Source organism: Copidosoma floridanum, unplaced genomic scaffold (assembly GCF_036245765.1).
Source record: "Copidosoma floridanum isolate Cflo_tuat_1 unplaced genomic scaffold, Cflo_Japanese_pri ptg000007l, whole genome shotgun sequence".
Lineage (NCBI taxonomy): Eukaryota > Metazoa > Arthropoda > Insecta > Hymenoptera > Encyrtidae > Copidosoma > Copidosoma floridanum.
The window spans coordinates 11,792,439-11,814,696 of NW_028321884.1; the positions used below are offsets into that span (position 1 = coordinate 11,792,439).

The 22,258-nt window shown below is 34.6% G+C and overlaps 2 protein-coding genes across 2 annotated transcripts; both read right to left on the minus strand.

The window, feature by feature from the left end:
• Nucleotides 1–7,134: 7,134 nt before the first annotated feature.
• LOC106636466 (uncharacterized) lies at nt 7,135–13,638 on the minus strand. Its single transcript, XM_014348861.3, has 15 exons — nt 13,400–13,638; nt 12,024–12,597; nt 11,312–11,933; nt 10,800–11,245; nt 10,523–10,715; nt 10,037–10,460; nt 9,651–9,959; nt 9,158–9,580; nt 8,892–9,084; nt 8,641–8,799; nt 8,208–8,581; nt 8,039–8,131; nt 7,753–7,922; nt 7,563–7,674; nt 7,135–7,436 (listed from the first exon to the last, which is right to left on the minus strand). Exons 1-15 carry the CDS (start codon nt 13,436–13,438, stop codon nt 7,389–7,391), a joined length of 4,179 nt encoding a protein of 1,392 aa, XP_014204347.2. The 5' UTR covers nt 13,439–13,638; the 3' UTR covers nt 7,135–7,388.
• A 364-nt stretch (nt 13,639–14,002) lies between these two features.
• Nucleotides 14,003–15,083, minus strand: Hus1-like (Hus1-like checkpoint clamp component). Its single transcript, XM_014348879.2, has 3 exons — nt 14,922–15,083; nt 14,440–14,846; nt 14,003–14,365 (listed from the first exon to the last, which is right to left on the minus strand). Exons 1-3 carry the CDS (start codon nt 14,971–14,973, stop codon nt 14,006–14,008), a joined length of 819 nt encoding a protein of 272 aa, XP_014204365.1. The 5' UTR covers nt 14,974–15,083; the 3' UTR covers nt 14,003–14,005.
• Between the last annotated feature and the right edge of the window lie 7,175 nt (nt 15,084–22,258).

Here is a 22,258-nt window from a genome sequence, read left to right on the forward strand (position 1 = left end):
GTGTACTTTAATTTTTAGAGTTAGTGCAAAGTTTTGTCATACAGGTAGTGGCTTGTTTTGGTGAAAACAAAGGATTGTGAAGAATATATAACATAACAGAAAAAATAATATATTACTACAGAGAAAAATATTAAAATACTACGTGATGGCAAGTAGCACGTAGACATGCAATGTGCAGAGTACTTTTATGTTATTAAATTCCTTGTTTTTCGTTCCAAAAATCAATTTTTTTCCTTCCTTTTGCGGTATTGATTAGAAAACAACCAAAGGCCAACAACAAAATTATCTTGTTTTACTAATAATCTATATCACTAAATATTTTAACAGTAGATATCGTAAAAAAACAGTTGCCTTGTAACACTACGTAAAAATACAGGATAATTGTTTTGAACTTTTTACCCTCCAACTACAGAAATAGATGAATATTTCTTTAGTGTTGATACGTTGTTTGCGTCTAGTGCATCAGTCGTCGGGGCTCGGCTAAAGTACTTTAACAGCGAGAGAGATTAATATTAACATTTCATTGACTAAGACAACAGATTTGATAAAAAATGGAAAAATTTATCCAAATAGTTGCTTGTACATTGCTTTGCACAACTATAATTAATAGCTTACCAGAAAACGACATTTTAGAGCTAGTTTCAAGCTATTTACGTAAAAATTTAGACTTGAAATACGTGACAATCATAACAAAAGACGAAAAAAAACTTTCTCAAATGTCTTTTAAGATAATAAAGACTTTGGAACAACAGTTTTCTACTTCCATTTTGACAACAGAAGTAACGAAATTAAGAAAAAATCCCAACATGAATCGGACCTTGGAAAATTTTTCTGGATTGCTGGAACGCAATACTTTCAAAATTCTAATTGTTGATCTTTCCGTAAGTAAACTCCAGTTGGATTCGGAATTCGATTCCTATTTCAAACTTTTGAAGGACTACAGTTACGTCGGCCAACGGCCACATTGCCTGATATTTTTAGTGTGCAAAAGGTCTAGCGAGGGTATCCGAAATCTTTTCAAAAAAATGTGGTCTTTGCGATACTTGGACACGGCAGTTATCGAAATTGTCGTTACAAAACCACCCGCGAAGAACAAATATCGTTCGAAATCATGGAATCTTGTCGATAATGTCGCAGACGTCGGGATATTTCATTACAACCCTTTTGGTGATCAATTGCAGTTCAAACGAAAATTCAACAGTACACAGATACTTCCTGATAAACTGAAAAATATAAATAGATATCCAATAATAGTTAAGCATTCAAACGTGTTAAAAACAAATTCACTCAAGTTGCTACCAATGAGAGACTACTTAGGTCGATCAGTTGATGAAAATTTCTTGAGGTATATTGTAGAAGCGTTGAATTGTACTATAGTTAAGCGTCGCGTTTTTATAACAAACTTAAAATATAGTAATTTTGTTAACAGGGCATTAGAACGTAAGCAGATTGATATGATATTTAATATTTATTTATCAGAGAGTTTGAGTGAATATTCATACATTACTTATTTTGTAGAAAATGATTTGTTAGAAGTAATACTTATTAAACAAAATGGCTATTACAACAGAGATAAAATCATTAGGAATTTGTTTAGTCTCATTATTTTGCTTCTTCTTATAATTGTTACATTCATAACATTTAACAAACCGTTTAAACTTGATTTAAAAATGAGTTATTACTATGTTTTAATGGTTATTTTTAATAGCCAAACACATGTTTCAGTTAAGAAAATTGTCCATCGAATTATTTATGTAACTTTAGTTTGCGTATCCATAATTTTTACGTTGGTATTTGTCAATGTAATATTTTCTGCAAGTTTTGTTCAGAAACAATTCTATGAATTCAATAATTTATATGAAGTTGGCAATGCCCATATGTCATACAAAACTACTAGTCATGGGTATTCTTTATTTGAAACTATAAAAAATTGGAGTGATGCGCAGATTATTTTAAACAAATTGGACAAGACGAGCCCTCGAAATTGTTTGTCTTTGGTGTTTGAACCAGATTCAGATGTCAATTTTTGTATTGGCAATCCAACATATATCCGAGCGCTTAAAATGTTTCATGATATTCACTCCAAAGATGGTTCCTCCTTAAGTGTGGTGAGAATACCAGATGACATTGGACGCTATTATTGGACAAAAGTTTTGTCACGCCACTCGCCATATACGAAGAAAATAGCCTCCCTTATTTATTCGATGATGGAATCAGGTCTTTATCAATATTGGCTCAAAATGAATACTTTGTTTTCTCGTATTGAAAATGTCATGATCGACAGCAACAATCAACCACATTTTGGAAAAAAGTACATGTCAAAACCATCGCGAATTGTCATTTCGTTGGATATTAGTAATTTGTGGCTCGTTTTTCTGACAGGGTTTTCTTTGTCTTTCGTGGTTTTTCTTTACGAAAGATGCAAAAGGCCGTCGAAACGATCAATATCAGAGGAAATTTCGAACTAATTTTAAGATTTGAGAACAGCGTTTGTAAAAACTTGAATATTTGGTGCTTTAAGCTCACCACAAGAAATTTTATTAAATAAGGTCCGAATCGTTACTTATGAAATGTTTAACGGGACTGCACCCATCACAGCCAATCTTGAGAGCGAGAGAAAAGTTTTGTACCTCATGATTTTTCTTGATAAACGATGTGAAAATTTTCATATGATATCGTAAAAAAATCAAAATAGTACCAAAAAATTATAAGTAATAAATAAATTGTTTGTCATACTTTTGTTCGGGTCGCACAATTAAGATGGTGCGAAAACCCAATTTCGAATTATAGCTCAATGCGACTGATTGCGATATTCCAGCCGAGCGGCTAAAGGTTGCAATATTTGGCTACCTAAGGTTAAACAAATCAACTATGGATTATGCATATGGCTACTGAGTATTATTTTTGCCATAAAAATTACCTGAATAATTTTTAGTAGGAAAAGAGAAATAAAATCGCAAAATACAGTTATACAAGTCGCGCTGTTGGCGGCACTTATACCGCATATTTTACAACAGCATACAATAAATTTTTCTCGTGTCTACAACTTGTGATTTTATGGCTGGGAATGCACGTATGCCACGGCATTTTTGTATGTAAGCACTGCGGTTTAATTTTTCGAAAACGTACAACCTCTCTAACGTCATATTTTTTTTAGGGACATAAAAATAAAAGCATGCAATTATTTTTATTTCAAATTTCGAAAATTCCATTTCCCTAAGATTTGATGATAATTTGTTGTTTCTGATTATATAACATTATTGTGAGTCTTACTTATACATACAATGTACCAAAAATCACGAAGCATAATTTGAATTGCGTGCGTTGATTAAATAAAACGTTTTAAAGTGCTTCAAATAAAATCACACAGTCAAATAATGCAAGTTTCACTTCTTCAATTAAGTAATTAGTTTCGACGGACATGGTCAACAAAATATAATGATGCAATAACATTGTTTTTTTATATCGTGAGTTGGGATTGGAAACTCAAGTCGATTTAGAATTTCGTGTGTTCCTTTTTATGTATAAAATATGGTATGCATGTATTTTTTTGTCAGTTGAGTGTAGTTTGTTAAATGAATTACAAGGTCTGATTACAAATTTTGTTGTGTAAAGAAAAGCAACTCATGCATCGAAATATTATTTATGAAAAAATTGTATTGTCACTTTGTTCTCTAAATAAAATTACTAAAAATTTATGTACGAGTCAAAAATTCATTTTAAATTATTTTATGATTGTTTACCACTAAATGTACTGTTTTATGTGTATATTAAACACCAAAAATAAGAGAATCGTTTAGATTATTACACTTAAATCATACAGATACACACGATCGCTACGGTAATTTATTTATAAACTTTGAAAAACAGAAAAAAAAGTCATGTAAACTCACTCCAATTGACTTTAAATGAAAATCATCTATTTCACGAACGTACAAGTATACTTTTATGCAATTATATTCCTACCACTAAACAAATACGCACTCAATGAATCACACACGAATCGGAATACACCAAATAAATGGAAATAAAACAAACGCGAATCAATATGTAATGGAAACAATAGAAAAAAATAGAAAAAAGGAGAAAGTGCACTCAAAGCTTCACTAGACCTGAAATGAGCGACCAACATCTTGTAATGTACAATAAGGAAGTACTTATAAAATACATGTGCAGAGTCAACAAAAGCCGACGGTATGGAGACTGAAAAATCGTGAGAAATCTTATACTTGAGTATACCTATCACGATTTCAACTCAGTAAATATATAGGAGATCAATATTCGGGTAAAAAATAGATTGTAAACTTGCCGCAAATAACAGAAACAACGTTAACTATTTATTTTACAACCATACAATCAGTTGCGGCTGGTTTATAATAATTTAAATAGCTCTACTATAAATAGTAATGATTATTTGGATCAGCGCCATCTAGCGGTCTTTATCTTTTGGCTTTTGGCCAAAAGTGGCTCCTAAAATTCTGAATCAGAGCAATCAGGATTAGAGCCATTTAGTCAATTATAAACCAGCCGCAACTTATGGTAAAGCTACAAAATGAAAAAATAACAATACATGTGTTTTTGGCGGCAAGTTAACAATCTATTTTCTACCAAAAATCGACCTCCTGTGTATTTATACTTTTAAAGATAAATTTTCGAGCATAAGGTAGATTGTTAACTTGCCGCCAAAAACACACGTATCGTTATTTTTTCATTTTATAGCTTCATCACGAGTTGCGGCTGGTTTATAATTGACTAAATGGCTCTAATCCTGATTGCTCTGATTCAGAATTTTAGGAGCCACTTTTAGCCAAAAAGTAAAGACCGCTAGATGGCGCTGATCCAAATAATTATTACTATTTATAGTAGAGCCATGTAATCAATTATAAACCAGCCGCAAGTCATCTAACCGATATAAAACACAAAGTTGAGGTTGTCCATGCTGTTTGCGGCAAATTTACAATTGGCGGTTAACAAATGGAGGTTTGGTTCTTTGTTTATTTATGACACTTGAAATTTACTTCTCTGTAATAAATGTATTTTTTATTTGGTGAGATGTAATGCTCCATTCTTAGGAGACTCTTCATGTGACTGTAAAGCACTGTGAGAAATCAATGGTTTTACTTATGAGGCGATATGTGGAAAATATTAAATTACCTTATAGTGGCAAAGTTGAAAATCTTGAATCGAATACTCTTGAGTTACTAGCTGCTGCAAATAGCTTTGATTTAAAATGACTGAAACTTGTGTGTGGAAACAATTTCCTCCATGGATTAAATATTTCCAATACTTCAACCTTCAGCCATTTGTTGACAGCAGATGATCACGATGCCAGCACATTGAAAATAAAGGTCATGGAGTATATTGCTTTGAATGTATAATAGCACAAGTGACGGAAACAGCAGGATATGGAAAGCTAAAAGCTACAAGACCAGATTTGATTGTTGAAATCTTCAGCTCAATGGTAGATATAACATAAAAGTTGAACATTTAAAAACATTTTTAATTTTTTCAACAATTTTGTGATAATTTATTGCAGAAAAAAATTCATCCAGAAACTGGAGCATCGTTCAAATTAGATATTAAAAAAAAAAAAGTGTGTTGACTTTCCTTTTTTATACTATTAGCCATATACTTATGCGTGTAAATCATTGAAACAGTATATTTATTGAGTTACATGAATAAACGATGTTTTTATCCCATTATTCGTCAAGCTTATAGATACTTGTATACTTTAATAATAATTAGTATGAACTTCCTTGTCACTTATTAGTATTTTGAATAAAGGTATCAATTTTCCAATTGATGCTACAAAATTTTCAAGATAGAGAACATTTTAGTGAAACAAAGTCATCACAATTCAATTATTAATCCTCTATAGGAATTAATGATGGACAAGAAGACAAACAGTTCCAGCAAATGTTGTCGGTTGTCTCAATTACTGGATTGTTGCTCTCAAACACAAAAAGCGTCTTACTCATTTATTGGTGGTCGAAACGTTTGATGAAGTTGGATAGTCTGCTCCTTTTTTTTGATGGCATTAATTAACTTTGTAAGCTTTTTAAGTTAACTTTCTTGAAAAGTAAACTGAAACGTCGCTCAACATACCTGCAGAGGATGCACCATTGTTTCTCTTTCATTCTCTCAAGTAAAAGATATGATGTAAACTAGCCGCAAACAGCACAAACAACCTTAACTTTTTATTTTACAACCATACAATCAGTTGCGGCTGGTTTATAATAATTTAAATGGCTCTACTATAAATAATAATGATTATTTGGATCAGCGCCATCTAGCGGTCTTTATTTTTTGGCCAAAAGTGGCTCCTAAACTTTTGACTCAGAGCAATAGCGCTTAGAGCCATTTAGCTTATTATAAACCAGCCGCAACTCATGATGAAGCTATAAAATAAAAAAATAACAATATGTGAGTTTTTGGCGGCAAATTAACAATCTATTTTCTACCAAAAAATTGACCTTCTGTGTATTTGTACTTTTAAAGATAAATTTTTGAGCATAAGATAAATTGTTAATTTGCCGCCAAAAGCTCACGTATTGTTATTTTTTCATTTTATAGCTTCATCATGAGTTGCGGCTGGTTTATTATAAGCTAAATGACTCTAAGCGCTAATGCTCTGAGTCAAAAGTTTAGGAGCCACTTTTGGCCAAAAAATAAAGACCGCTAGATGGCGCTGATCCAAATAATCATTATTATTTATAGTAGAGCCATTTAAATTATTATAAACCAGCCGCAACTGATTGTATGGTTGTAAAATAAATAGTTAACGTTGTTTCTGTTATTTGCGGCAAGTTAACAATATATCTCTTACTTGAAAAAATTAAAGAGAAACAATGCATCCTCTGCAGGTACGTTAAGCGACGTTTCAGGTTACTTTTCAACAAAGTTAACTTAAAAAGCTAACAATGTTAATTAATGCCATCAACAAAAAGGAGCGGACTATCCGACTCCATTAAATGTTTTGATTATCAATATATGAGTATGCCTATTGTGCTTGAGAGCAACAATCCAGTAATTGAGTGTAAATAAAGTGTTGATTTTAAAATGATGAAAGAGTATAAAAAAGATAAAAATGGCAATGGCATAGTAGATTAAATAAAAACAAATTTATTACTAAGACGAATGTATTATAATTATTCTACAGGATTACAGAGATTACAGAACATAAATTTTTATTGTAGATCTGTCTCACAATTCTTGCTCATCTTGTTTTTAAAATCAAGTAATATAAACACTTATATTGTAACTAGGATATTAACTAAATAACAATTTTTTTTTCAATGAGTAGTTTAATATTTACAAGTTAAAAATTTACTGCACGTTGGTCTAAATAAAATACGAAATGTTAAAAAAATATACTGTACACGTGTAACTCATTTTTTCCTGTTTCGTAAGCTCCGAGCACTAGGTGGAGAAGAAGGCTGTAAACAAAAAGTTTTATAATTTTAATTATACAAGAGTATTGTAGAGATCAATAAAATTTTCCCACACAAATACTTTTGACTTATAAGGTTGAATTATAGGGTTTAAGAACATTAGAAACTTACGTCACACTGTTCACCTTCAAGGTCAATGAAAGAATCATCTTGTGGCATGAACAGTTTCCTGCGTCTAGTAACTCTTGCTGGCGCTGCAAAATCTTGTGCGTCGTCATTTCGTCTAAAAAAATAATAATTACAAAATTATATTACAGAGGCTCATACTAAAAGTCATGATTTTGTCAAATGTATGTCTTACTTGGATTCAGAACTACATAGGTCAACTGTAGAGATATTTTCTACTTTGGGTGTGAGGAGTGGTTTTTCCGCTTTAGGTGTAAACAATGGTTTTTTTTTCGTCGATTTACAACTTCTGATGCTTTCAGTGTGGTCATCTTCTGACGTATTTTCATCTGCAGTACTCTTTACCTGCAAAAGTGACATATTTTCATTATAATTGTATTACTGACACGCTTGAAAAATGTTACATAATATATAAATACTAAGAAATTCGAACTTTTATGAAACTTTTTATCAGTACTTACTGGCTTACGTCGAGGCTTTCTAGTACTTTTGAGAACGTCCACATTTTCTGTGTTTTCTTTGACTAACTGTAATAAGTCTTGGAATTTCTTGTTCTGTAAGCATTTGACAATATTAAGAAAATGTTTTTCACAGTACAATTAATCATAATTGTTAATCGTTAAACCATACCTCTGCTTTTAATTGACTCAGTTCTTCGTTACGCGACGCGATCACATCATCATATTGAGACAGAGTCTTAATTTGATTCTTCTCAAAAACTTCCAACTGGCGATCTGACTCACTCAGAGCCTTTTTTAACTCTTCGACTACTTTTTCGAGTTTTTCAGTTTCTGCTTGCTTCTTTAATGAAGTTTCCTCAAGCTCATCGATCCTTTTTTCAAGAACGTGAATGACATCCTCGTAATCTTTGCGCACTTTTTTTCTTCTCTCCCCCTCGCTCTTTAGCTCCTCTTGGGCGTTAGTGTATTGAACCAATGCACTTTTCATTTCTCCTTCCATTTTGAAAACAGTTTCTTCATTTGATCTTATCAAATTTTTCATTTCTAAAAAATTAAATTTAAATAAAACTTGCTCTTTTTTATTTCACATGCAATTTTTTTACCTTTTTGTAAAGTATTGATTTCCACGTCTTTGTCCGCTTCTTTTTTTTGTAATTCTTCTAATTTGACTGACAACTCTTTACATTTGGCTTCTTGTGCTAACATCAGTTCTTTAAAGTTATCACTTTCCTTTTTCGAATTCTGAAGTACTAGACACAATTCTTGAAAATAAAAATATGTATCAACGAAACAATGTGTACAAAGTATTCAATCCATACTTTTCCCCCAATCAATCGAAATTTGAAAAACCTACCTGCTTGCATTTCTAAAATTTTTTCATTTTTTTCGTCCATCTGAGCTTTTAGTTGGCTTACTTTGGTATTTAAATCTTTCAATTCCTCTTCAAAGGAGCTCTGAACTTGTAATTTTTCAGCCTTACACGTATCGAGTTCTAGTTTCATTTCGTCAAACTGTTTTTCCAATTCTGCATAAGCTTCTGTACTGGCCTGAAATTTGAACGATTACAAGTACTTGGTTGTACTCAAATTTTATTTTAGGACAAGTATTAGTGACATTTACCTTAATTTTTGTATCTTTCTCATTGATGATTTCCTCTTTACTATGAGACTCGTTCAAGTACACCGAAGTCTGTAGACACTTTTCGTCTGTTTTCACAATCGAAGTTTCAGTTCCGATTGTTTGCAAACTAACGTCCACAAGCTCAAATTTTTCTTCAATAGACGACTCATCAGTTTGCCATTTTTGATCGACAGTGAAACACTTTTTCTGCTTTGACTCGTCGATGCTCAAGTTACTAACTTTTTCCGTTACTTTGTCCAGTTGACTCTTGGTCACATCAAGATTGCTTTTCAAAGACTCGATTTCATCGCACTTTGCATCCAATTTTTGCTGCAGTTGGCTGTTTTCTTTCTCCACAAGCTCCAATTTTAATCTCAACTCTTCGAGCAAAGCTTTTTCTGCCGAGTTGCTTTGATCTTTACACTAAAATAAGTATTACTTGCAAATGCCATATTCATTACATAAAATTAAAAAAAAAATTATTATAATTTACCTCATCATCAACTTTATCATCAGATGAACTCACTGCCAACAACGCCTGGTGCGATTTCCGTGCTTTCTCTTCGGCTAGAGCAACTTTCTTTACTTGTTGTTCCAATTCTTCCTCCAAATCCTCGATAGCTTTACTCTGCTTAGAGGAGTAAGCGTTGGCTTGGATGAGTTGTTCTTCCAAGTCTCGGATCTGCTCCGTACTTTCAGTCAAATCATCTTCCAATTGCTTGACACGGACCTCCATCTTGTGGGCATGACTGGATATTTCGATATATTCTTCCTTAGCTTCGTTTAAGAATATTTTCATTTTCTGGAAGAAAAGAAAACATTTGTTGCGAAAATTCGGTGAAAAACCGTACCCTGAGTTTTTTTTTTCATCACACGTACCTTTATCCTTTCGTCTTTCAGTGCACTTTCTTCCAGTAACTTATTAATGTATTCAGTAGGAGCATCTTCGGAGCAAATGCTTTCTTGAGCCATTTTAAGCTTATCGCCGGCGCGTTTCGCTTCCTCCTTGGCCACCGCAAGCTCAAAGGCTATTTTTGTTTTTTCCGTTTCAGTAACGTCTTTCACCTGCTTCAGGTCGCGAATAGTTTTCTTTAAGGTCTCGATTTTTGCTGTGAGCTTTGTGTTTTCGGCCTCCAGGTCTTCTATGTATTTGTCATCGTCCTCGTCGTCCTCCATCATTGATGATCGAGATCTCTTTCGAGAATTCAGTTTCTTTAGTTTTTCTTTGTAGTAAAGCTCGATCTGTTCGACGGCTAATTCTCGAAGATCCTCTTGCTGCTCTTCCATATCTGTCAGACGATTTCTAAACAAAACACATTTTTAAAATACAATTCAAATCGACAGGGTAAACTGCGCTTTACTTACTTCCAGTCAGCCTCGAGTTTCTTCATGATTTCAGTGTACACGTCGGTCAATTCCTGTCGCGTCTGCATTTCTTTCGTTAGAATGGACTGCTTCAGCTCTTTATTTTCTTTTTTGAGTATTTCATTCTCCATCAGCAATTCTTCATATGCCTCTTCGTCATTCTCATCGATGTCTGATTCAACCTCGGTTTCGGCTATCGAATCAAACAATCAACGTTTTATAGAAAATTATCATTGTAGAGTATACGTAATCGACTTTCCATTAAAATAATACTTACGAGGCTCTGTTTCGTCGTCAAGTTCTGTGTTCTCCCAATCCATGTCGGTCTTGATGCTCTGAGTGACCAATCGCGAGAATCTCGATTGCGAATGTCGTCGTTTAACGACATTGGTGCGCTGAACGACGATTTTCTTTGCAATAGCTGAAAAATTGAGTACGTTTTGCGTCTCAATGTACAGATTGGGGACAGGATTTACGTTGACAATCAGAGCTATCTGTTCTTTGCCGGATAGAGCGCGTTGGAAGAGTCTCGTGAGTTTGGATTCACGGAACGGGCCGATGGACTCGTTCTTTTGTTTGGAATTTTGACTCTCGTAAATTGTCTTTAGACACCGTCCCAACACTAGTAGACTTGTGTTGATGTTCTGAGCTTCTTTAAGTCGTTCCCCGACGTTAAGTGTTTTTTTAAGACGTTCAGAGCCAGCTAAATCACAGAAGGCAAACCTGTAGCACGAAGGAAAAAAAAGTATTAGAAAACACGTTCATAATCGAGGCGCATTTATTACTTACATGCTGACATCGACAGAATTTGGATCTAGTTCTTTTCTGTACTTCAAAAGTTTAATGGTAAATATGCAGTGAGATCTCGAGCTTCTGGAGTTCAATGCCGTCGCAGCGACTTTCAAATTGTACTGTCCAGCCATTAAAACCTGATAGGCGTCGGCTCCTGAACTCACGCATACGCTTTTCAAGCCCCTGATGAAAGTCCTGCCACAGGCATCGGTCGCTAACTTGAGCGCAGGTCGTCTCTTGTGACAATCGTTCCACAGTAGATCATAAATCGTTTCGTTGTAGATCTCTGCAAACGATATCCATACGGAATACTGCGCATCAAAGTTGCGATTGGGTCTCATCGGCGATTCCTGTACGAGTCGCTGCTGCATCTGATTGTACGTCGATATGTACATGTTTTTGTCTCCTGGATTCAGAGCCAATAGTTTCATCTTGGCGTCGATCTCTTGGGCACGTTCCTGACTGTTCAAATAAACGATGTCGCACAGATTGACTGGTTTGAAGCAAGGCGTTCCTCGGGGGTTTATGTGGCTAAAGAGAAATTCAATTCCTCGAGGAATGATGCCTGGAGACTCGGGAGTGCCTTGCAGGGTGTAGGTTTTTCCTGAATTTGTGGTTCCTAAAAAAAAAAAAAAAATCAAAATTAAAAAAAAATTAGATTTGATAGATTAAGTAACTTGAAGTGAATTGTTGCCAAACCGATACTCACCATAAGTCATAACAATGGAGTTTTTGCCGGATAAAAAATCAATCATCTGGGGCTTCACAGCATTTTCAAACAGCTCCAGTTGCGACGTCATTGCATCGAAAGTCTGGGTGAAGATAAATTTCCTGCAAACCATTTCACTAGCTTTGACTTTTTTCAAGCAGCTTGTATTGTTGTCCAAGGATTGCATTGACGTCATCAACGTGGTTGAATTTAAAATTTGGTATGCATCTATTTGCTCTTGAGTGAGCTTCATTTTTTTTGGCAAAGGCTTCATCCTCAAGAATACCTTGATAGTTTGACTGGTACTGGGATCAACAGTGGTAGTTAACACTGTTGATATCGTATCCCTACTTTTGCTTAGCTCTTCCTTGTCATCTTCTTTCTCTTCTAGCAGAGAGTAAAGGTTTTTCTTGGATGCTACAGGTGGCAATGGTCTTTGGCCATAAGCCAAGATGCTTGGGTCTCTGGCATAAAGGTATGACACATCATTCCTGACGGACTCGTTGTCCGATGATGATATTTCATTCCTGACGGACTCATTATCCGATGATGTACTCCCACTTATGATGCTCATCTGTAATTTTTGATAAAAATTTTTTAAATAATTTTACAATATAAAGAAATAAAAATATAAGACATCACCTCAAATGTTTATTTATTTTAAAAACAAAAATTTATTAATTTAACTAAAATTCATAAAATTGAAAAAATAAAATTTTCAAGTCATTACACTATAATAATTTGTAAGTACTGAATAAATTAAAAAAATTTGTTACAATGGCATAGGGAAGGGGAAGGAAGGGGGTCATTACTTCCGACAGGTTTCAGCCTGTTTTTCAGCAGATAGCACGCAATATATACATATGTACACCGGGGAGGACTTGGATAATTTATTAATTTATACTTTGAAAATAAGATTTCTGGTCAACAATTAAATACTACGTCTTTTTGCCAACTGAATACTTTACATTAACACTTTTTTGGTTGCAAGTTAATAACAAACTTTCTTATCAAAATAGTCCACTCATTGAAAGACAATGCAAATGTCCAGACAAGTAATATCTCCTCAAATAAAGTGAAAATGACACATCAACCACTGAACATACAAAAATGCCAACAGACCAACTCTAGACAAAAATCAGCATTAAACTATGTGCCTCTCTACAAACTTATTACAAATGAAAAAAAATAAAAAAAAAAAACAAAGACAACACCGTCCACCTTATAGAGTAGACACCCATAAACAACCGTATCGAGAACAATGCCAACGTGTAACCAACAATCTCCACGTGATTGGCAATAAAGTTTGGGCACGATGGTCTCAGATTACTGTACAAAGTGTTAAGTACTTGTAGTGAAACAAAAGGGTTCCTTACCTTGTTGATAACGCCAAAACCGTAGGACGTGTCGCTCATTTTGATCAACGTCCAATGGTGTAAATGCAGAAAAAATATCAAAGCATGTCCAAACAATCGAAAAGTAGTGAAACGCTTTCGTGCACTTACTGACTCTGATGCCTCGTGTATATTTTATTTCGGACACTACGTGAATGAAATGATTTGTAGGTACGGCAATAAAATAGCACAACAAACATCCATGCGTAAGCTACTTTCTTTTGAAATTAAAACGGTTTTCAGCACATTTAAATCCAACAACTCTTATTGGCTGCTTCTTTTGCCTCGCATGAGAGTATGTTGATCTTGAGGCTCACTCCATCTCCGACAGCCGGTATGTAATTGTGCGAAACCGGTAAACGGTAAATGTGATTTATTGTATCAGAAAAAAATTTTTTTTAACAAAATCAATTAATGTTTAAACAAGCCGCGGTCAATTTCCCTATATTAGAATTGTGCCTATTATCTCAGTATACATATACAAAGTAAACAGTTTTAATAAAAAATAAAGTCTTTTATTCATCAGTCATTTAAATATACAAATTTTATCAACGAATAAACAAAAGTCAACGCTTTGAGCGCGAATCACTACAGCGCAACAGCAGGAATGTAGTACCTGATTTGCAAATAATCATCAAGATTCAAATTAATATTAATGACTCGTTCATTGAGAATGTTGCACCTTATCGTTGTGGGATGAACGGCTTCCCAGGCCACAAAAGCGTGGAATTTCTTAATGTCGATACTAGCAGATATGGTCTCGTCTTCAGAAGCACACTGCAGCACAGCTAAATTTGGAAAATGCACTGTGATGGTTGCCGTGTCAGTGTCAGCCTTGAATGCCAATACGCCGTTTGTATTTGCAGATATTATAAGAATCGGACTCATGTTCTTTATCCTTTCCACGACACTTTTCAGATGCTTGAACTGAGGCATCTCCAACGAGATCTGGAACAAAATAAGTGCAATGAATCATTGAAAAATTCGAATGAAATGGATAAGAGATGGAATAAAACTCTTACATTGTATTTTTCCACACTGGGTTCGTTGTATTCGCTCCACTTTTTCTGAGGGATTATCGTCACAGGCACATCGTGTATGCACAAACGAGACTCGGCACTGATGGACGACAGCTCAATCTCAAAAGTAAGGCATGGCTGTTGCTTGTTTGTCAATTTGATTTTAACGCTTTTTGCCGCTGTTTTGAGGGAAACAACACTTTTGGCGAGCATAGCTGTGACTAGTTCCATGTAAATTTCATTGAACTCGTCTGATTTGCCTGCCACCAAGTAATCCATGAAAAAGTGATTCTGGTCCAGTTTTGCCCAAACCATCGGTGTACTTTCGTCGGCTACGTTGAAGTAAAGAGAGTCCTGTGTTAACCTGATGACACAGGTTTTGGACATTCGAGCTACTGTTGTCGCAACATCTGCGAATTTAAACGCGTATTAGAACAAATCACCGATGAAAAAAAAAAATCATGCAGAATAAGCAGGATGTTTACTGGTAAAATCTCTCATGGATCCACTGTCCGTCATTTTACACTTAAACTTCATTGTTGTTGCTTATACTTTTAAAAATTAAAATAGTATACAAACAGTTGCAAATCTTCAAAGCCACTTAAAAAAAATCTAACGACACCAAACGCTATTAAGTATTATTCAAATAAAAAGATGATCCCTTTTGTCTTGTGTTTACATTCGCGTACCTTTGCGTCGTCTGCTCATCGCGGCTGAGATTCGCGCGAAAAATCTTTCAATTTTCTCTCTTTCTCTCTCTGTCGATCGGTTACCGGCAGATCTTCCTTTTCGACTCATGTGCTTCGACCGCTGAAATTAAAAATGCAATAGTCGTTATTTAATTATTATTACATGACTTAAGTGTTAAATGCACTGCTCATTAATTTCATTGATGAGAAAATTTTTGAAGTGCAATTGACTCCGAAGGTAAAAACATGAAGTTTCGTCGGTTGATAAAAAACTCGTCCAGCGCTCCAAAATGGAATGTATATAGAATGAAAAAAAAACATGACATATCATTGCAGATGTTTATTTACACATCAACAGGTGTTGTGTTCTCACTCCCACTCCGTGATTTGTAATCTTTGCACTTTTGTTTGTAAAATTAGTATACGTAAGAGCACAATGTTGAAAACGTATTTTTTCCATCGAATACTAATACTTATTTATAGACTAAGTAGAAAATTTTATCTTATCGTTCGAAACACTCCAAAGTTTGGAAATGACAGTTGATCATTAGAAGACTCCAATTCGTGCGCTATACATATGTATAAGTTCAGGTGTATAACGGCTATCAGGAGAATTTTTTTTTTTATCTTCGCGCGAGTAGTTGTCGCGTAAACAGGTAGTTTGCTGACGCTTTCAACAAAGGTTTTTTAAATTTTCATCTCGCAGCTTTAAACTGTGTCTTGTATGGAAGTAAGTGTAGTATTGCGTAAAAGTTAATAATAGTAACGCGCAACAGTAGTGACAGTGACAGTAGTGTGATACATAAAAAACAAAGATATAATGAATTGCACTCGCGTGTACGTGTACGAAGTGGAGGAGTTTGAACATTTAAGTGGACATTTGGGACAAGCCGAGCTAATTGCGATGATGCAAGAAATGGGAATGAAGAAGAAAAGAGTCCGCTTCGTTGATTACGTTGCTTACGTTTACGTGTGAGTAAATATTTGGATGTTTTTTTTTGTACAATTGTTCATTATACTGTCGAATGTTGATTTTATAACCTTATTGTTGTTTTGTAGTACATAATATACGTTCGTGCGTATGCAATGTGTATGTATAATTATGCACATATATAGCTATATATAGGTATATGCATTCAAGTAAAGCTACCTACTACTACTACGTTATACTGTTTTCCGTTGGTCACCGTTTATTTAAAAACCTTCAAGCTATAGTGCTCCATCAAATGTGAGAACTTGTTGTTAAACGTATCACACTGGACAAATGTAACAATAGAAAACCTATTTAAGAATATCCTAGGCACTGCGTACCCTATTAGGATATCATCCACTTCCATAGAACGCCCAATTAAGATTTCGGAAGCTTACCCGGGACCGAATTCAGGAGCAAGAGATAGACGCTGTTCGTGTTTAAAAAACGATTTTACGGTAATCACGGCACGATTAAACGTACAAAAACAATTTTTCACGCTCCAAGCTTTTATATATATGTACTGCGCACACTTTTTCTTGGTGTATAAAATTGATGACGTCATCCTCGGATATTATTAACTTAAAAAAGGTAAGAGACGACAGTAGTTGCAGCGACTGCTCTATGATAAGCATCATTACTATTGGTTACCAAAAACTGTATCAATATTGTACTGCCAACATTGTATAACTCAAGAGGAACGTAAGGTTTTACAAAATTTACCGTTTCAAAAAAATGATCCGATCTTTTTGCATGAATTAGAAGAAACCAATGATTCTTGAACGAAAAAATTTGCATGACAAAGGGTCAAGAACCTCGCAAGCAAAAAGGAAAGGGGAAAAAAAAAAGAAACTAATAGACACCGGAACGACAGCTCTCGCCCGATCGAAAAATTCCCCTCATCCAGATGATTTACATGTATATACGTTGATACTTTTAATAGGGGTATATCCCAGCTACCATAGTAGTCCTTGTCCGTCATATGCGCGCTTCCTTTTTGCTGATGCTTTCCTCCTTATAATTATCTACTATATACCTTAAACTGCACCTGTATATACACATAGAGCGGTTGTGCCAAAAAACTCCATATAGTTGGGAATTCAGTTTTATTCTTTTATCAAGAACACGTGTTTTTGGGCCCAATGATCTTAATCTTCCTACACGTCTAAAGAAAAATAAAAAAATTCGCAAACTTAAAATACGTAACGTGTGACATACTTTTTGTTTTCTTCTACAGCCTTTATCAATGAGTTTTACGTCGATCTGAGAACGACCTTTTAAATTCGGGATGGGACGATTAAATTTTCGATTTCTTTGAATTTGAATGAAAACAAAAATGTTTTTAGCATATTGTATCCCCTATAATAATTCTAGAGCCCGTCTCACAGCATGATTTTTTTTTTTCATAGAACCATACACACACCCTCCTCCATATTACCGTTTCCCTCTAACAAAAACACACACCTATACCCATCAAGCAACCCAATATTCATAGGTACGCGATAAGCGTATAGCAATTTCACTCGAAATTTATACGATATAATATACGTACATGTAAGTATAGTACCGTGTCTCTTTATTTATAAGAAATATTCAAGTCTCGCATGTATGTTATAATATTATGCACACACATGGGGAAGGAGGACTCCGAGGAGCGATCCTTGGAGTATAGGTATATAATATAATGTATATGTTATACCTACCGATATATATATATAAGTACTGGCAGTTGTTGCAGCGGTTCCCTCATAGGTATAAATTTCCCCCATATCCCGCTTCATTTATGCCACACATATACGTATATGTATCCTCTATAAATGTATGTATATATATATATATATATATATTAACGTACCCCCGCATATGTCTTTATGCACTGTTATGGGCGAAGACGCATCAAACAGCTATAGCATCAGGGAGTAGGAGGACACGGACAGGTGGCGAGAGACACGTGGCACTCGCACTTATAGAGATAATAGAGAGAGAGAGAGAGAGAGTGAAAGATGCGAGGAAGCATCGGAGAGAAAAAAATGTGCGCCCTGCACGTAATATATAGCCACACCTTTGCTCCAACGCGACCCTCGTACGTATATATATACACATATATTATTAAGTGCACCTCGATTCTCCAGACTTCGTTTTCTCTTCTCGTCTCCCCCTTTAAATTATAATTCCTTTCGGCATAATGTATATAATATACATGTAAGGTACAGTTCTTTCATTGGTGCGCTGTATGCACATAATAATAATATACACCCACCCCCGATCTCTCTTTTTCTGCAGCAGCAGCAGTTTTTTTTCGGAGGATCGAGGTAAAAAGGGAGCCAGGCGCGTGCGGGATGTACTCATTGGACGTGTGGGCGAAGGGACGAAGCTGTGAGTAAGACGCACATAATTATATAATGCGTGCAGTTTTTATCCCTCGTGTTGTTGTTGTTGTTGTTTTTTTTTTTTTTTTTTCGGGATTGTAGTAGTATGGATTGCAAATTTTACACCAGAAGCATGGTTGCTTCTTTTTTTTCATTCTAGTGTAGCAGAGGGTGGGTTTTTTTTCCGTCGATTTTTGTCCCGCATATATTCCATCCTCATCTGAAAGGAAGAGAGGTGCTACTAATTTTCGGAGAGGGGACAAAATATTACATCGATAATCAAGTCACGACCACCTTGATAACAATTGCGTTTATTTATCGATCATACAGCGATGGCTCAATATTACCTACTTTCAATCGATGTCAGTGTACGTGTATATCCTGTATGATGTTCGTCGCACTATATACTGCAGTTGGTACCTACACATCATGTGTTATAATATACGTGTGTTTTTCATTATGGATATGCATATACATATAGAACGGATCACGTATATCCATACAAACTGTCATTGATGTACACGTAAGTAAAATTTCAGTGCCGAGGGTGACGAGGTATACTGGAACACTATATAACCATGTGGATAACGTAATAATTAATATGTTGTACCTGTATATACCTAATCGTTCAACCCACGAGTTTGAGGGGGAGTTAAAAGTACAACTCGTGTTTTCCGTGTAACATACGTTGTACAGTCCTTTTGTATGATACAAATACATCTGTACACTTCGTGACAAAGTCTTCAATGAGTTTTTAAAAAAAAATTTATTTTTTTTTATCTCATTTCGGATACGAAACGCTTATTTATCGATTGAATTTGGTCTTTCATGCAGCGACAAGTATCGAAATACATCGTTTTTAAATGTTCTACAAACAAACTGTAAATAGTTACACGATAAAAAAAAAAAAAAAAAAAAAAAAAAACCAAGTAAAAATTGTACACACATTATTATCGTGTTTATCGTCACCGCGATCAAACGAACCAATATTAGTGAGTGTACATTGTAGAGCTTATATAGAAAAAAAACCCTTTGCACGCGATTTGCCGATCATTGAACCAACCGAATTAAAATCCTCGGGGTGAACGACCGACCTCGTGGCCCGTTACGTATACTTGCAGACGGTATACAGCAACAATATATATATATATATATATATATATATATATATATATATATATATATATATATATATAACACAAACCAACTGCTAAGCTACACATATACTACATTCGTGCAATAGACCCTCAAAATCGACAGGTGCATCATTACATTTTTTGGATACACCTACATAGATACATGTTGCTTTAAAAGTCCCGCTCTCGGGAATATATATGTATATATTTATGAATATGCATCCCTCCTACGAAACAAATGTAGCTACATGCGGTGAGATGTATACATATGCTTATCTTGGCGAATCAATCTCCGGAACGAGACAAAGGCTTTTTGACACGTATTGGGCCTCCTCCTTCTAATTACCTGTTCCTCCTTCAAAAGCTGCAGTTTGGCGTACTGTATACATACATAAAATACAGGAGACATCGTATATACACGTAGGTTTAAGGGATTATAGTGGATAGTGAGTGGGAAGTATAAGGTTCTCGGGGTGGTTAACCTTGACGCCATGGCAAGCTGGCAAACGAGCCTCTAATACGCATCAGGAGTGCAGTCTGGGCAGCTATTCTGACGAAGGTAGGTACGAATGTAACAGGGGGTGTCCATCATTACGTACATGTATACTTGTGTAGGATCGTTTGCCCCAGCTATAGGATTTTTTGAGGGTTTGTTGATAACATGCGATGTATATAATATGTTATGTGCAGTGTGGTGCTATGAGATATTGAGCTGTGATGAATTCCAGTGTGTTGAAATTATGCCTTTTTTTAAGTAAAATTTACGTGTATCACAAGCAAGCATGAACGAATGCAAGTGCAACGGGATGTGTTCTATATAATATATAGGCCACGTACTCCAAACCAAAGTTCCAAACCGATTTTTATTTGCCTCTATTTCCAATGGAAATAATAACAGCTGTTTCGGTACACTATACCTATTTCAGACGATCAAACTGATCATAAAGTACTTGTTTGAATTTCCTGTAAAAATTTAGCCATTTGGAGAGTTTTATAGACCTTATCACACATGATTTGAACACCATGATTTGAACGAAAAGTCATGGTGTACAACACTGTGTAGCTACTATCGAGTTTAAACTGATGGAAAATCCAAGCTGCTGGAAACAGATTGGGTGAACGAGTGAGTCGCGATGACACGCGATATCGTTTGAAACGTGATAAACTTATACCTTTTATACACAAGAATTTCATAAATATTTTCACTCAGCCATGCCCTCGGGCAACATGCACCTTTGTTCTGATGATATGGGTGTGCGTGTTATAGGTAAACTTTCACGTCTCATCGGTTCACCGTCAATAAAATCAAAAGAGTCGCCCGTATGAGAGTGCCCATAAGCACGTAACATGGTAACGTTGTCCAAAAAGGGTCAGCTTTCCACCTGTATGTGCGTGGTAAGGAAATAACCCAGCGAGGGAACACATGCGCATATACGCACGAAAGTGTAGCCTTACCTCTTCTTCCTGAAGTGGAGCATTTACATGGTCACTGTAATAAAATATCGTCGTTCGAAAGATATACAGAGTGAGGGTGTAGGATGCGCTGGGTAAATTTAATTTTGACGATGCGGGGGAGCTGAGCAGGAGGCACTGTTATATATATTTGCTTTTCTGTATAAGCTTCGTGTTACAAAAACTTCGAAACAAATAGATACATACATACAGGCACACACAGAGACTTGAAAATCGTTATTTTATCGATACAAAAATGTAGACATTATTTTTTTAAACATCTTCAAGAGAGATTTTTGATAATGCGGTCCATTCATTGTACTAGATTTTTTTTAAATTATTTTATATTATAACTAACAATTTTTTTTCTAGCAAAAATAGTACCAAATGATTTTAAATGGTAAAGCTTATTTTAAAACAAATATTTAAAAAATATTTTCATACCCCGGAGAGCATCTCCTTATCAATATCTTTCCTACGTAACACAAATAAATTAATTGTTGTCTCCAGATTTTTTTTTTTTTTCAACTTTGTCGTAGAAGCGTTTTTAATTTCTGTATTATTTATTAGGTTGAGAGTTGTTTTATCTTTTTATTACCAAAACATTACTGAATTTATCAAACCCTTTTTTTTCAGCTAAGATATTACTCAATTCTATTTATCTCACATAATACTATTAAACAAGTTAACGAAGCTTAAAAAAAAATTTTTTTTTAATTTTTAAATAATTATATTTTACTTTTATTAAATATCTTATTGTATTTTTTATTAACAGTAATAAAGTTTAAATAAATTTAAAAGCAATTTAAAGTACTAAATTTTTAATTTTTATGTACCAAAATCACGCAACCAAAATGCGACTCCCTAACACTTTTATGCAATAATTTTTTCTATCAATGGCAAATTCTTCAATAAATGGTCTACTGCTCTCAGAATTATTGATTTAAATAAATTTAATGTATGAAGCTAAAGTGAATTATGAAAGCAATGCCCACGTTTGCTCTTATATTTGTGTATGGCCGTGTGGTTCATACGTAAAAAAATTAGTACTCCCGTGTCTAAATTTAAAAAAAAATCCAACTACAAGTTGTTGCCACTTTATTATTAGAATAACAATAACAATGACTGAACTTTCGAAAAAAGCTTAAAATTGAAAGTAGTATTCTTGGTCAATAAAATAATAAATTAATCATTAAAATAATTAGC

Excerpts from the sequence above, each read along its gene's own strand:
- LOC106636466 (XM_014348861.3), bottom strand. The coding sequence starts at position 13,438 with ATGAGCGACACGTCCTACGGTTTTGGCGTTATCAACAAG. Across the intron at positions 12,598-13,399 it reads GTTTTGGCGTTATCAACAAG|ATGAGCATCATAAGTGGGAG; the intron begins GTAAGGAACCCT and ends CAAAAATTACAG. Across the intron at positions 7,437-7,562 it reads TTGAAGGTGAACAGTGTGAC|CCTTCTTCTCCACCTAGTGC; the intron begins GTAAGTTTCTAA and ends TTTTGTTTACAG.
- Hus1-like (XM_014348879.2), bottom strand. The coding sequence starts at position 14,973 with ATGAAGTTTAAGTGTAAAATGACGGACAGTGGATCCATGAGAGATTTT. Across the intron at positions 14,847-14,921 it reads ATCCATGAGAGATTTTACCA|ATGTTGCGACAACAGTAGCT; the intron begins GTAAACATCCTG and ends TTAAATTCGCAG. Across the intron at positions 14,366-14,439 it reads CCAGTGTGGAAAAATACAAT|ATCTCGTTGGAGATGCCTCA; the intron begins GTAAGAGTTTTA and ends ATTTTGTTCCAG.